Genomic DNA, 16,565 nt, shown 5'->3' with positions numbered 1-16,565 from the left:
AGCCTCATGTGGTCCACAGCAGTTAGCTCTGTGATGTAGACTGGAAAACAAATACTTTTCACTAACATCTGAATACTACAAATCAAGCGATAGTGTCAAGAAATTATACCTTTGAATTTGTCACTGGGTTTCAATTTGAATCTTTTCTTTATTCAAATTATTTAAAAGATGATAGGCAAATATATGGATTCCAGATCTTTTACCTTCATCTTTAAGACAAAGACAGTTTGAAATATAACTACAGTATATAGTCTTTCTGGCTTTCATACTGGAAATTCAGTCCCTGTCTTTGTTTCTCCTGTAAGACATTATGAACAACCAATATATATATGAAACCGTATCATTACATCACAGGCACCAAGGAAGAAAAATCTAACTTGAGAAGGAACTTTTATTCAAACTTTAAAGGTACTTTTTCTGGAKTAATGAATATATGACTCAAATGCCAAAAAATAAATGAAAATTTTGAACAGAACTTTTCTTCATTATCTACGCATTTCTAGCCTGGTACTGTGAAAGCCATCAAACCCTTTTTCTAAGACTATTTCCACCAAAAGCACATTGTGACAAGAATGCTAAGTCTGTCCTACTATGATCAATAAGGGAGATGGACCTTCTTTTTAGACATCATAAGAACACACATTGCTATTTTCTCATTTTTTCCATTCAAGTCAGCTTCAAGAGAGCCAGCAATTAATAAATACTGTGTTTTGTCAAATATTAAATTCGGATTAAATAGAGCTTTTGCAACAACTCTTAAAATACAGCACAATGCTGAAACACAGAGCAAGCTGAGAATTAGCACTGTAGTTTTTTTTAAAAATAGTCACACTCTGAAACCATTAAGCACCTAAACTGGTTTTCCAATAACGCTTTGTCTGGCACCCTTCTAGATGTTTAAAAGATTTCATCAGTTGAAACATGGAAATTATGTCAGAATCAGAAAGGTATTTTGGATCAGTGGAATATTTTGAAGACATTGTTAGTATGTTGTAATTATTGTCAATATTAAATGTGGCACCTGAGAAGTGAAGAAGTAAATGGGACTTAAATACAAAATGCAACTTTCTAGTTGTTGTATAGAGATGAAAGTGGTCAGTATACCACAGAATGGGGCCATTTTTATTTTGATGACCACAGAAAGACAAATACCTGATTTAAGGCACTTAAATTTGCAAACTGTATTTGTAATTAATTATTGTAAGTTATTTAACTAAAAATAGTTAGCTAGAGACATCAGAATTCAAAATACATTCTATGGGTAATTTTTAGCACATGCATGTGCCTTTGTACTGCAATAGAGACACTGGAGACTACTTGAAACAGACTTCACACGCACTCTGCCAAATCTTTCCTGTATTTGCAATGAATAAATGAACAAAGGAGAGGAGGCATGCAAGAAAGAAGTGAAAGAAGTAGTCATATTACAAGCTGCTAAAGCTGCTTAATGCCTTACGCTGCCTATTAAATTAAGTTGTACAACTGAAGCAGCTTAAGTCTGTGTGATGAAATCTATACTTCTTGCCATTGGACTACTGGGAGGAATTTAATTTATAAAGTACTAGAAGCTGGCTACCGCTATCACCCATCAGCCCTCTTCTGAGGATTACTCAGGACAGCACAGTAAGCAGGCYGAGTTAATTTTCCAGTGGTAGTGGCAGCAGTAGTGCCACAAACTTTTCATGTACTCCAGTCTGAAATAGTGGGCAAGAGCAAATAAAAACAAAGTTTAACAAAAAGCAAATATATCATTCTTTTCCAGAATACTTGCCTAGCTTCCAAAAAAAGGTTTTTCAGGGATTCCTGAGCCYTTGAGTCTTTGTATTTAATAGATCGTGAAGGACTTTCTTCATTAATTTCCTCAGTGGGTTTTGGACATATGTAAACTTTTAGCATTCACGACATACTGAAGAAAGGGATTCCACAGCATAATTACACATTCTATGTCAGTCTGCTCTCATGTGCTATGTTTCTTGAGAGAAATCACACAGCAACTGTTTCAGCAAAGGGCTGTGCATGGGCATATGAGCAATATATTATGCTGTAAGTCCACACTAAATCTTGCATTTCTGAGAGGCATCTATCCTAGTGTACTTGCTCCACAGCTCTATCGTATGATGGGGGAGAGATCATGTATATAACATGATGCAAAGGAAGTAAATAGCTAACAGCTAGAAAGATTGGGTGCTACTGGAGTAAATGTTCAGAGACTTCTATGAGGAGATGGAATTATATTTTTAAGAGGAATCCCTCCTCCCCCACATACACTGACATGAAAACATGACTAAAGGTTTATTAGGCTGCCTTCCAAGTAGAAAATTTTTCTGTCAGACAAAATAATTTGTGACACTTGACAAGGCTGCAGAACAAACTTTAAACACTTAAAACATGATCTGGGCAAACTGCCTATATTTCATAGCACTAAGATTCTTGATAAAAAGAAGAGTTCTGTGGTAATCAATGAAACCTGGTTTCATTTGGATTTCTGACATCTAATAAATGTTAGTCTGACTTGCAGCTTTTCCCTCATTAATTTGGGTCCCTCTCTGCTATCTAGCTATTTTCAATAACATCTGAGACCTCTTTGCCCTCTGTCAAACGTATTTCAAATGTAGTTACAGCCTAAAGGCAGGTTTCCTAAACAGACTACTCATGTCTTGAAATGTCCTTCCAATTGGAAGATGAGGATCTTCCAGGATTCCTTCTAGTCAGATATGGTTGCTATCATATGCACAGTTCTATTTTGATCTCGACCCTAAATGAGAAAAAAAAAAAAAAAAGAAACAACCCACCACTCTTCCAAATCTCAAATACTAACCTTTTCAGGATACTTTCCGCAGTATGTTTTCCTTTTTGTACAGCCTTTGGTCCTCCCACTGGGCAGACAGCAGTAGCTCTGAAACCATCAAGGTAAGCGGCACTTACCTAATGATAAAGGGAGCATACAATTACATGAGATTCAGTACTGATGTACTATCAATCTCTCTGACGATCTTTATCCATAAACTAATCAGARATGGAATAACAAGAAGTCATCATCATCGTGGCATCAAGAAAACTTATTCCATTATTTAAAATTCAAAACTGTATTGGAGGAAGTTTCAAATCTGCAAAGCTGTAAAACTCAGAATTGCTTCTCACTGCGATCTTAAAAAATCCTCTTGTATATATCTATTTTGGAACATAGGATACATTATGATGTTGAAAAGGGGCATAAACTATCACAAAGAAATAAACTATAAATAAGTTTTCCTCAAGTGTTAAAGTAAATGGGGGGGGAGGGACATATATATATTGGTGTGTGTGTGCGTGTGTGTGCACGCGCACATTTTAAAAAGAACACAGCATATGTTGCAAACATTTGAGTAATAAGCATTTTACTACACTTCCAATGTTACAGCTGTTTAACAGAGCTCTAATACAATAAAAGTAATGACCATAATGCATGGCCGTAAATGGTAGAGGGGTTTTAATAGATGTATCTAAATTAAGCATGATAAGTATGGTCAAGATAAGATTTGTTATCTAACAGGAAACACAGATGGAAAGATCTGCTAAGACATACAGCATAACTCTACCACGAGAAGCGTGCTTCCTAGAGTAAGTTTTCAAGCACTTTATCCAGTCTACTTTTAAATGTCCCACGTAATGGGGTTGCAGCTATTTCTTTTGGAAAGCTATTTTACAAGTAAGGTATCACTCATTATTTTCCCACAAGTTTACCTTGTATCTCACTATCTCTTACCATTGTTCCCACTAACTCCATTTCAACTTTGATGCAGCAACTACATGACTTCTCTCTATGCTTACTGTAAAATTACTGAAGGATGTAAACACACCCTTAAAGTATTTCTAGCCTGTTAAAATGCCCATTCAGTCACTTTTTAGCCAAGATGACCATACTAAGTTCATGTCCTAAAAATGACTTCTCAAATAGAACTGCTTTGCCAAAATCCATGCATTTGTCACTGACAGCCAATTAAACAAAAGTTTCAAAAAAATGGAACTATTTTACAGGAAGTTTAATTTATGTACGTTAGAACATCATTACAATGTTTCAAATATTAAACATAAGATATATTCAAAAAAATCTGGAACATATACATTTCATATAACCTACTTGAGATACGTGCAAAGATTTCTTACCGTTTTACTGCTACGTCAAAGAAAGAATTGCACTGACAAATAAAAAACACAAACTCTCATTCTATTCTTTTTAGTTTATTCCATTTCATGGTTCATTAGCTGAAAATCTCAATCTGGACAACTACAAGCATGAACAACTGAATATAACTATTTCTACTTGAAATGGTTCACTTGATCTCCTATTAACATTAGATATTTTCATTATTTCCTTTAGAGGTACAAGAGTATGTAAATGTAAGGTCAAGAACAATAACTGCAAGTGGACAACGCTGCTGAAGACAACAGCTGCTGGAGGTTGCTGAGCAGAAGCAAAGTATATTTTGCTCTGAATTGCACTCAGATCAAGGAAGAGCAAGTATTTCTTGCTTCACACATGCACTGCCTTCTATATTTGCCAATATCAAAATTTCACTATTTAATACAGGAGTAATAAGAAGCATTAGTATAGCTATCATTTTGACTAATGGATTTCAATGTTATGTAAAAATGTGTACTCTTCACTCTGTCATTTGTGGCAATTACTGCTAAATTGACTTCTCTCTCAGCGATACTATCACTGGTTTAAATTTGATTTATATAATTAAACATATTTTAGAAATGTGCTTATAATTTATGTATTTCAAGTTTGTTTGTTTTTTAATTCAAACACAACTAAAGCTTAATTTCAGATCTGAAAAACACATTTAGTGGCAGATACAGATCATCCAGATACAGATCAGTCAGAGAAGAGAAATTTGTAACAAGAATTCTTGATCTAATACTTAAAACTGAAAAAATACAAAGGCCTGACAAGACAACATTGTACTGAAGTTGGAGGCTGTCAATCAAAAAAAAAGTTTTATTAAATTAGGTGAAAGTTTAGAAAAATTCATGATCAGATTATGCTGCTACAAGACTTTTAAATATCAAAGCCCTTCTTCATAAAGCTGATACAAAGGTGATCACTAGAAAACAAAAATAAGTGAAAAACTTGATGACTGAGTACATGAGAAAGTGAATTGCAGTATACTGCTCAATGTTAAAAAGACTTTGTCAGTATGCTCCAATTATGGAGCCTTTGGAGTTCTCTGACTTCTAAACTGAGGTTACAACCTGCCAAAACCAAACCTTCCTTAATGATGATGATATCTGTTTTTGAAATAATATTTTTTAAAAACTGTGAAACTATCTTACATAAAGCTGGTTTTAAAACTGTTAAAAATATTTTAAAAATGCAGTATGAATTAAATTTATGTGTAGGCACACATTTTATCATACAAATAGAAGTATAAGCAGATCTGCACAATCCAGTACTTAGGTTAACTCACCTTTGATATTGCTACACTAAACAGTCAATTTCTGGCCTTAACCTTGCTTCTGTAAAAGTCAGTTTTGCCATTAGTTTAAACAGGAAAATGATCCAGCCCTACCAGTACTTTACCAGAACTGTATTACATTTGCATCTGTTCAGGGAATTGAGACCACTAGGAGAATAACATCAAATAAAACTTTGCACTTTTACCGGAAGTGTAAGTTTCTTTCAGTAGATTATYTCAAGAGACTACAAAAGACTATCTGTCTCATACTTAACTGCTATCTTGACATATGTAGTTACTCAATACTTAACTTTTGAAAACCAGCTGGCAGGTACACTTCACAATCAAATACAACAAGACTGGCATGACAGTATAAAAATGAACAAATATTATATAAATGATAGTGTGATGATAGTGTGATGACAGACTTTTTTTTCTTTTTTTTGAAAATTGTAAAAGAAACATCTCAGGCTTCTCCAGAGATTTCTGGATTAGCCTGTTATACAAATGAACACTTCCAATATAGGGGGTGGGTTCTTTTTTCTTTTTGTTACTCTTGGGGGGAAGAAAAATCAAGATTTTAATGTGGTGGCAGTTTTTGACAGAAAATATTTAGTATTTTCTCCAAAAATGCCAGACTTAAGTCAAAAATACCTTACACTGTAGAAAGAGATAATACCTTATAAAATTTTGAAGGCGGTGATCCTTTTGCTCCTTGAACTTTCACTGCCCCACCTTCAATACCTAAAATGGTTAAAAATCAATACTTAAACTTCTTCAGTATAACTTCAAAGACATTCGCTTGTGATGCACATCAAACAAATACACTTAAAAACAAATCATTGATAGCTGTACTGCCACTGCTTTACTACACAGTCCTCCATGGCTTAGGAAGACAGGCAGCAAATTGGTGACTAAATTTATGACTTCAATGAGCATTTTAATGTAATGCTTGAAATGTTTATTCATGTACTTAAAATACTTAGCACAGAATGTAACCTTAGGACTTTGGACCCAATAATTATCTACCATTTAACAGCCAGCTATTGCAGACACACATAGCATTCAATTTACTGTAGTTGGCTGGAGCAGACTGAAGTCCTTCACTTGGCACATAAATAAACCAGGAGAAAGATAAGAAACCAGTGAGAGCTTATTTGCTGGTAGCTTGGTAAGTGAAAAGGTAATTTAACTTTAGTTTTCTTGTTGCTAACAAACAGCCTGAACATATGTTCCAGGGCAAATACTGTGCTCTGTGTCAGGTATGTTATGTTAATGCCAATAAGAAACTGGAGAAAATGCTCCCATGTCATCAGCTTTGAGCTTGCACTGGTGAAAAAAAAAAATCAATAGGCACAGTCCCTTGAAAATTAGCAGTGCAGAATCAGCACCTCATTTATGTGTCTATCAAATATAAGCTGAATTATACTGTAGCTCACCTGTAGCTCATGTATGCTTCAAAGTATTTAGAAAACAATTTCAAGATTTACATAAATATTCTGAAGAGATCAAAACACAAAAATTCCTTCAGCACATACCTGAACAATTGAATGGGACTGGCAGAAATTTTACTTGTCACTCAAAAATAACATTATCACTATCGCCACAGGCTGACATAAGGTTAATTGACTCTGTCAATACAGAACAATATCCCTGCAGTCAGAGCAAAGGTCTAGAAGAGTTTTATAAGCCAGGTGATGGAGAAACTCTAACAAAACCTCACAAAACAAAATGCATGGCATTGATTGACAAAAAGAAAACAGAAGCACCTCTCAGTTCCAGCACTGCAACTAATCCAACAGGATAATAAAACCAGTAATGTAAACAACAAAAACAGAGCTTGCCCTGATCTAACTGGAGTACATGTCAAAGCACTTCAAACTAAAAATGTTTAAGAAATCTGCCTATTTTCCATCTGTTATATTTCTAAGAGGACTAACTGAAAGTTCATGCGAAAGTTCATTATAAGTTCAAACATGTCATATCGGGTCATTTGCAAGCTAAAAGTTCATAGGAAGGTTAGGGTTCTCTTCTCCCTCCCCCACCCCCTTTTTTAAAGGACTAGTGGCTAAGAATAAGAAGCTGGCCTTATTGGACTGTCATTTGATCATGTTGTATGAGTAGAAGTTTCACTGTACAATTTCATGCTACTTTTATTACTGAAGCAAAATATTTCTGCTGTTATGGAGTTTAGAATATTATCACAGTAAGTTTTTAATTTAAGATTTCAATCGCTCTAGGTTTTATAAGGTCACTCAGCATACTGTCAAGGGTAAGTGCCATTAAAATAAAAACCCTATATAATACAGACACAATAAAAATAAACATCAAATTACTGTAGCTAAACATTTTATCAAGCTTTTTTTTTTTTTTTTGGTACAACAAACAAACCTATGACTCTTAAAAGCAAAACAAAGAAAAAAGAAAAACTTAAAGACTAAATCCAGAATGAATCTTATATCCATCCTTAGTCTGTTAATATGGCTGTTCATAGTTTTGATGATGACAAACAGACCTTTTCCTAACAGAGGTTCTCCGGTGGATAATCTGTACCTAAGCAAGCTCCTACCAGTTAAGATGACCCATTAAACATCCAGGAAAAGTCATTATCAAGTAATGCTTTGAAAGGTATAGCTGTCTATTGTTACCATCATTTGAAGTCCCATGTGAGCGAAAATCAACCAAAAAAAAAAAAAAAAAAAATAAAAAAAAAAAAAAAAAAAAAAACCCACCAACCTTCTAAATTAAAGAAACTGAGCCACAGTTACAAAAGATACCAAAATCTCATAGTAGAGCTGTCTCAGTGTTGCTCACACACAACACACAGTTTAAAGACTTGCTAAGTATAAGGCATGCATTAAAGTAGCAATGATCAAAAAGGATCAAAATGATCAAAGATATATAAGATTAAAGTTTCCAAAGAAATTTCCAACAAAATTCATTGAAAAAAAATCAGTCTATCACACTATCATGCTCTGAAGAACAGATTTAACAAGGAATAAATAATTAAAAAAAAACAAAAAAACCCACTAAAGTAACTGCTTTAGTTTGATAACCCAGTTCACTGACAAAGATCTCTTAACATGTTATAGGACTAACCTGGAATTTCAGTGATGGAAACTTCAGAAAAGTCACAGGTGACATCTGGTAAGAGATAACGCTGAGGGTTGCCCACTTCGTACACCAATTGTTCGGCCACAGTGCCAAAAGAGATCTGCCCCCCCGTGTCTGGTGGTTTGGAAATAATTAGGTCTCCTTCAGAGGAACATTCTACAATGGGAAAGCCTATGTTATGCCTGGAGTATTAAAAACATAAAAAACAAAAACTTATAAATACAGAGGGAGAGGGAAAAGAAAAATGATTAACAGCATATCAGCATTTCACGGTAATGGCTGACTAAATAAAACTGGTCATTAAGTAAGRACATATCTGACTGCTTCTGTAGAAAAATACACAAGAAAAAGCACTGAATAAACTGCTAACCAAGTTAACAAGAGGATGCATTTTATTGCTGGGCAAAGCAGTGCAGATATAACATCAAACGTCAATAGTAAAGGGATGGGAGAGGAGAAGGGAATGGAGGAGAAACCACAAATTAGGACACTAACCAAAAACCTAGAAGTAGGAAAGGCAGAAAGAATTAGAGGAATTATAACTGAGGAGGTAAATTCAGAAGAAAAGCATGATTGCTAGTTCTGGGCAGAGAAGAGATTGAGAAAAAAGTTCGACTAGGATGACACTACTTAGTTTGGCTATAGCAGCAGACACAGAATGAAAGGGACAGACAGGTAAATGCATCCTAGATTATGGATTTGTAAGAAAGTCAAGCAGTAAAAACAGTCTGTGCTGGAGATCTCAGAAATGAAGAGAAGTAGGAAACAGGAATAATCACAACTATTAAGGACAATTTTGCATGTTTGTGATAAATTATACAAACAAAAATCATAATAAGAAAACAGGAAGATAGATGAAATTAAGATCTCTAGACCAGAACAACAGCAAAACACAGAAAGACAGAAAAATCAGGCACAGCAAAGAGGAAAAAAAAGCAGCAAAATAGCAAATTACAGAGGTCTTCATAAATGAAAATATTCCCCCCTCCCACATTTTCACAAGATTAAAATACAGAAAGTCGTCAATAGCTCATAGTAAAAGGTACACTGCCTCCATTACAGTAGCAGGACAGAATTTTCAGCATTATGTAGAAGAGATCTAAATAGCTGCTTTCCAGGTTAAAAGGCTTTTCTTTCATTTCCAGAGAATTTCTTTCAGGAAATGTAATGATTAAAAAAAAAAAAAAAGGCATCTGAAAATTAAAGCAAAACTTTAATATTCTTTTAAAGAGGCTGCCTGGCTCATTCCTGTCTCACAAGAAGTTAGAGATTTGTCCAAATAAAGTTTCCCAGAGATGTAAAAAGAGCAGCTGATAGAAAATGGGGAGCTAAGCAGATATAGCCCCTCACAAAATCTAAACTGCTCTAAAAAGGAGCTGATAACAAAAGGTGCTGAAGATCACCATTCCCATTAAAGTCAATGACCTTCAGGTCCTTTGTACATCATGTAAGATCAGTTCATCCCTGAAATTAATTATCTTCAGGTGCTAGTAAGAACAATATGCTGAACATACAACCAAACTGGTTATTAGCAAAGGTTAGATGAACATAGTTTGGATAACATAAATCCACAAAGTTTTAAAGGAAGCAAGTAAAGAAACCAGTGAACTCTTATAATTGACATTTGTAAAAGTTCATGGGAGTTTGGACAGATTCCTTCACATAGGGAAGCTTCAAACATAACTCCATTATTTAAAAAAAAAAAAAAAAAAAAAGGATTAAGAAACAAGCTCTGTTACTAGAGATCAGCAACTTTAACACTGATTGTATACAAAACTTGAAATTATGGTAGCTGGGGAACACCTAGAAAAGCCCACCATGAATCACGAAAGATGTTCATTAACCTGGCGTTTGAAAGACAAAACAGATAAGGGGGGAAAAAAAAAAATCTGTGGATACAATGAACTGAATTTGTAAGAAGCTGTTGATTCTAAATGATTCTAGATTTTTTGAGGGGAAGAGGAGGGAGAAAAGATGCTGATAAAAAGTATCTAACACTCATCATTTTAAAATGTGACATAAAAGAAAGCAATACCCCCAAAAAATAACTCTCAGTTATCAGCTTCAAATATCATTGTAAGTTAATAAACTAACATATGTAATTACTGCAGTTTTACAGATGAGGAGACAGGTATAGGAAGGAAGGTGATTCACCCAGCATTACACAGCAAGATCAGTGATTTAACAAGTCTAGAATTAAGGAGCTTTTAACTTCTTAGTGGCATGCTTGTGTGCTTTGACCCTACTGCCTGTCTTTTCTTCAGGCAATACCACTGGGTGCCTTGCTAGGCAGAACGCAGTTTATTTGAATCACTTACCCAAAGCTAAAATCACTTGTGTCAAGACAGATTACTCAGTGCAATCTAGGCAGTGCAGCAACAATGTAAGGCAGTAGGGAGAACAGGTATCCTTGTTGCAACCTGCCTTAACCTAAATCATCAACGCATGCAACTCTTAAGACACATATTTGCACACCTAGTCCCCAGTGATCTTTGTTTTGAAAGGGGTGGCAAACAGCAGATACTCAACTTTCTACTCTGAACCACTGAGTTCACTAGAGCTTGCCAAAAAAAAAAAAACCCACCAAAAACAAATCCCCCCCCCCAAAAAAAAAGGGGAAAGAGAAGAGACATCTCTGCTGAGATGCAGAAACCAGTAAGTGCCTTGAGAGAGAGAGCAGGATTTAATTTCTGTTCAGGACTAACCAGAAAATTAAGACTCTACACAGCATCCTCTCCTGGAACATTTTTTGTACAGCCTAAGGCAGGATCTATACTCCTGCTCCATAGCAAGAAATGAAAACCAGACTGAAATACTTCCTTCTTCTTAGCTTTTTGGGTAACACAAGAAGTCACCGAGAATTKTGGTCAAGGATGACAATATACTGGGTAAACTTTGGGTGTCTGAGAAATTTTAGCTACCTTTAAACCAATCTGAAATTCAGAACYCAAAAGGTTAAGGAAAAGGACAATGTAATCATAGTGACTTATTCTTTGGTAATCTCTCAAATCATTCTCAATGACTGTTGAAGAAGTGAGGGCATCAAGGAAGATTTTTTGTCTTCCTCCGAGATAAGCACAAGGGATGTTTCCTTCTCAATATTCAACATCACCCGAAGAAACTTTCCTGAGTGCTCAGTTAGTTGCAGAAGATAATGTGTTCTACTAGGTCATGTCAGCTCTGAAAGCTTCCTTTTTCTCCAGGTTGCCAAATCTCAGGCTCCCCCTGGTGAAGGGAGTTTCTGTTTAATTTCAGTACAGGTATGGACCTGGCCCACTTTTCTTCCCTGCTCAGTGCTAGTTTCACTGTGCCCCCCTTGAGCTTCTTTTCCTTTATATTCCCTTCAGGAAACCCAAATCATGAACTCAGATAATCTAAAGATAAAAGAAAAACTAAACTAGTGAAGAACCATTAGAATTTTACAATAAAGTTTTTTTTGTTGTTGTTGTTTTTTTAACTATGAAACTTATTCCAAACAAACATACAAAAAAACCCCACAAAAGCTCCAGATGTCCCACTTCCATTTACAGGTCTTCTGGAGTGTTCCTCTGGTGAAGTTTGACATGGACAGGACTGAATAGTCTAGAGTGAGATTAACTGTTGTTGCTGCATAAAACAAACCATGAAGCACTCTTTTAATCAAATACATGGATTTGCCAATAAGAATACTTTCATTCTAAATTACAATACCTAAAAGTTAATTTATCTTATCCATATATACCCACATCACATGAAGTATCAGTATGACAGCCTGACTCAAAACAACTCAGCAACAATCTCCATTCTAACTACATATGGTGAGTCAAGTTCCACAATACGACAAAAAGCCAGGAGTACTTCCAGCACTGGTGTCAAACATATACGGGCATTAACCTAGACATCATACAAATGCTAAATTAATGCAAATGAACTGAGCAAGAAGCCCCTAGATTCTATAAGTATTGTAACAGGATCTCTGGGAAAATATCCTATACTACCTCATAACAGACACCAATAATAACTTACATTAAAATGTGTCTTCTTAATTAAAAGAAAGTACTCTAYATATTACCGTAAGACATTACTTAAAATTAAACTTCAACTTGGAAGCAAACCAGGCTAAGTTACCCCTAAGTCATGAGATGCAACAAACCAGATATCATCAGGAATATTCTTTGCTGTTGCTGTTTTCCAATGATTCAGTCAAATGACAGCTCCTTCAGTCTGGAGTTAGAGCTCACCAGCAGCAATAGCTACCTGGATAAGATATTCTAGTGCATAACCACGTGTACTACAATTACATCCTCACTTTGATAAGCACTTCCACTAAAAGAAATAAATCTGTCTCTGATTTACTAGCAGGTTTTGCTGAACAACTACAGACGTAATCTGCTCTGTAATGTGCCAACATAAATCGATATAACCCACGGCCAAGTTGTAATCTTGTACAACACAGCAAGGGAATTAAACCACAAAACTGAACTTGAACTTCGCCAGTGGTCAACTGCAGTCATGGTAGCCAAAGGGCACGCTTTAATGCTAAAAGGACTGCGTAAGTTTAAAGATAAAATCCCCTACCAGGATGGGGCAGTATCAAGCAAAGAAGAAAAAAAAAGTAAGATTGATTCCAATTAAATTATATGGCTATGTAATTAATAAAAGACAATATTAGAAATAAAAATATGAAAGTACTATYAGAAGCATTTTGAGCTGTTCTTTTAACATGGAGTTGAGATACAGAAGAAATACTATAAGTCAGGTTTGTGAAAGGAGATAGTAACTACCACTGCTTTATCCAACATGTCTGTTTCGGGTTGTGTGTTTGGTATTTAATAATTAAGTTATATGGGTTAATTAACCAGAGACCTGAATAAATCCAGGCTAAGATTAATCCTCAAAAAACCTCTCAGCTCCCCTCCCTTCCAAACCGGGGTTAACTGAGGAGTTAACAGTGAAAGCAGGCCCTCACTAACTGCAGTATAGGGGTAGCAAAGTTCAAAACTGGTTCTGCTGCTGAAGCCAACTTCTCACACCTGCAGTTACTGTCCTACTCTAATAGGAACTAGGACTCTGAAATTGAACCTCATGTCAGTTCTCCATCCTGACAAACATCTACTCTTAGATCAATTTTTTCTGTGTAAAATGCTGATTTTTCTGCAGTTTTGGCTCTGAGAAATGTGATCACCTGAGACATGCCCATAAGCTATACCATGAATTGTCTAAGAGAATTCTTCTTAGACAGTGCACTATTTTATCTTTGGACAGATGTAAAGACATCCTTCCCTCTTGCTGTGTTCCACATCTTACACCATTTGCATTACAAAAAGAATCATCATTGTGATCAATATTGGGCCCTGGTAGGCTCAGGGGAAAAAGACAGTTTCTGAGATACAGGAAATGAGGTAAGAAAGATCCATTTTTAAGTATCAAAACCCTGAAGTATCTCACTCTGGCCAGTTACTGGCAAACTGAACTGATTATTGGCAATATAAGAGAAGACAGTCTAGCACATATACTTGTAGGGGAAGATACTACAAGACACCCCCCCACAAAAAAAACACACATACCATAGCCCAAGCAGGCTATGGTATGAACTTTTAGCTTTATAGCTAATACAGTTTCCTGGGACGTGACTCAATGAATGTGAGGCTGAATAAAGCTCAGAGCCAAGTTGCTCAACTCCCCGGGCAAGTATTTTAGCCACAATGCTATTAGGCAAAAGCAGGAACTGCTACCACACTTAGCTATGTTTTTTTAACCAATTCAAAACTGCTAGCATGCCTCAGGGGACGTCAGCACATACCTATGGGTAAGGCATCTCTTGATATACAGGTACCCATCATGTCCCTAAGCTGTGCTGCAATACAGATTTAGGCAGAATTTAGCTATCTCATCATCTKCCTCCTCTGACTAGAGCCTTTCAGGGTAGGCACAGTACATAAATTCTAAATGCCTAGAGAATTTTCAGGCCAACCAGACAGGCCGTCTAGTGATTCCAGCTGCCTGGAAATAGATGGTGCTACAGAGAAAAGGCATTCCACATTGCTGATTGGGACTTGCATGCTGGATTCTGTTCAAGTTCCAAATTAAGCAATCTGAATCCAGTCCTTAGAGACTACAACTATTGACTTACCCTTTTGGTCATCCCAGGCCAGATGATTATGCTCTCAACCATTGTACACTCTTGGCTTAGGGCAAAATGTCAGTGTTTATCATCTCCTCAAAATGATTACTACTGATCAGCATTTGTTTATTCTCTCCTGCATTTCAAAACAAAACAAAATAATTGTCTAGTCACCCACTGGCACTAAATAATAAGAGACAGCAATGTCCAGGGTTAAATGAGAATGAAATTCAGAGCTGTGCATTATCAATATACTTTTGGCATCACAGTACATTTTGACTCAGTGTGTGAATTCCCTACTGACTGCTGTGCCTAGACATTAAATAGGGAGTGGTGATGCATCAAGCAAATCAGTAAAAATATTAATTGCCTCTTTTATCCATCTGCTAGAATGTATTACTGGACAAGTAACAGAAAAGGAATGAGTGTCTTTAGATAACATTATTTACTTAAAATGACTAAGTATACTTAGTCTTCTGTAAACTGTGAATTAATGGTTTATTGCATCTTCTCTACTAAACATCAGAGAATTCACACAAAGGATGATTTCAGGAGCCTTTCTCTCACTGGAGAATTAAATAATGTCCATCCCCTCTATCTCTCTGCTTGTTATCATGAAAATTGGTAAAAACTTCACAGCTTCAAGACTCCTGCCTCTAAGTTAAGTACACTGAAGCACATTAGCAATACAATCCAGCACAATTAGAGAAGTCCCAGTGCATTAAGACATCGGACTACAATCAATTAACTCAAGCTTCTAACAGCTAAAACAATTTGGAGAGCCATGAGTCAGAAGATATACTTTACTCATTTTATATTAAAACCTACTTTGCTGAGACAACAAAGAAAAAGGAAGAGGAGCTTAGGTTTTAAGAGCTAACCATTCAATCACCACAATATATCCACATGAATGAACATGTGACTTAACTAAAACTGGATGCAACTGCAAAAGGGTGTTTCCAAAAGTGGTCTGCATCAAACACTTCAAGAAAATTTAAAATACTATGTTGGATGAATGTAGTAGGTCCCATCCAGCGTCTCAGTACTCAGAGAGACACAGTAATATAGATTTATCCATAACTTATCTGTCTATTGTTTAAGCATAAACAAAAATCCATAAGGCTTGTAGGTCTAAAACTTGATCTGTAATTTCTTGCTTTATTTTTGTCTACGAGTTAGAAAAACCCATGCTCATCAAGCCTGCTTAGCAGTACACTTTTACCTTCTTCAACAGCCAAGGACAGAACAGCAAAGTGGACTGTTTATTCTCAGGAAGAAAAAAAACAAAACAAAAAAACCCCAAAGGTACAGACAATGCCATAACCCGAGTCTCCCCATAACCAAATCACATTCCATAACAAAGCGAGTGTGTGAGCACGCACGCGCGCACGAGAGCGAGAGCACGAGACTGCCCTCTAGTGTTTGGTCACCAGAGGTAGTAGCACAAACGGTGTTAAAGGTATCCTTAAACTCTAGTGGAAAAGGCCCAAAAATGATAAGCACCTTTGGCTGTGAAAAATTCACATATAAGAGGCACTTTATTGACAAGACAGGGATTTGACTTGGCTTCTTCCTCCAGTATTAACTGACTCTACTGGGCTGGTTTGGATGCAATTTTGCATACCATAAATGCTATGATTTCTTGAGACTTAAATTACACAGGCTTACTTTCAAGAGACTGACAAAAATGTAGCTCTTCCTAAACTAAGCAAAAATCATTAACAGACTGTAGTCAATTATCTTCTTTGAGAACTCCACTGATCTATTGGCAATATAAGCAATATTGGTGACAGCAGATACTGCATGTTTCGATCATTACTGAGACAATACGAATAATCATTGTAAGATTACATGAATCTGCATGCATTAACGACCAATCCCAAACATTCAAATACAGATTTTTTTTT

General features: G+C 35.9%; 1 protein-coding gene across 5 annotated transcripts in view; it reads right to left on the bottom strand.

Annotated features, from left to right (window-relative positions):
- LOC112976724 overlaps nt 1-16,565 on the bottom strand; it is a 68,362-nt gene that overhangs the window by 40,176 nt on the left and 11,621 nt on the right. For all 5 annotated transcript variants that reach the window (XR_003257119.1, XM_026088259.1, XM_026088260.1 and 2 more), the window contains 3 exons: nt 8,541-8,737; nt 6,121-6,185; nt 2,819-2,925 (listed from right to left, as the gene is read on the bottom strand). Coding sequence is in view for 4 of the 5 variants with exons in the window: in XM_026088259.1 (XP_025944044.1) it covers nt 2,819-2,925; nt 6,121-6,185; nt 8,541-8,737 (369 nt within the window). In the remaining variant the exon portion in view is untranslated. The remainder of the gene's footprint in view (nt 1-2,818; nt 2,926-6,120; nt 6,186-8,540; nt 8,738-16,565) is intronic.

Source organism: Apteryx rowi, unplaced genomic scaffold (assembly GCF_003343035.1).
Source record: "Apteryx rowi isolate R43461 unplaced genomic scaffold, aptRow1 scaffold_76, whole genome shotgun sequence".
In the NCBI taxonomy this organism is placed as follows: domain Eukaryota; kingdom Metazoa; phylum Chordata; class Aves; order Apterygiformes; family Apterygidae; genus Apteryx; species Apteryx rowi.
Note: the sequence above shows the minus strand (reverse complement) of the source record. Positions and strands in the feature narration are given on the sequence as shown.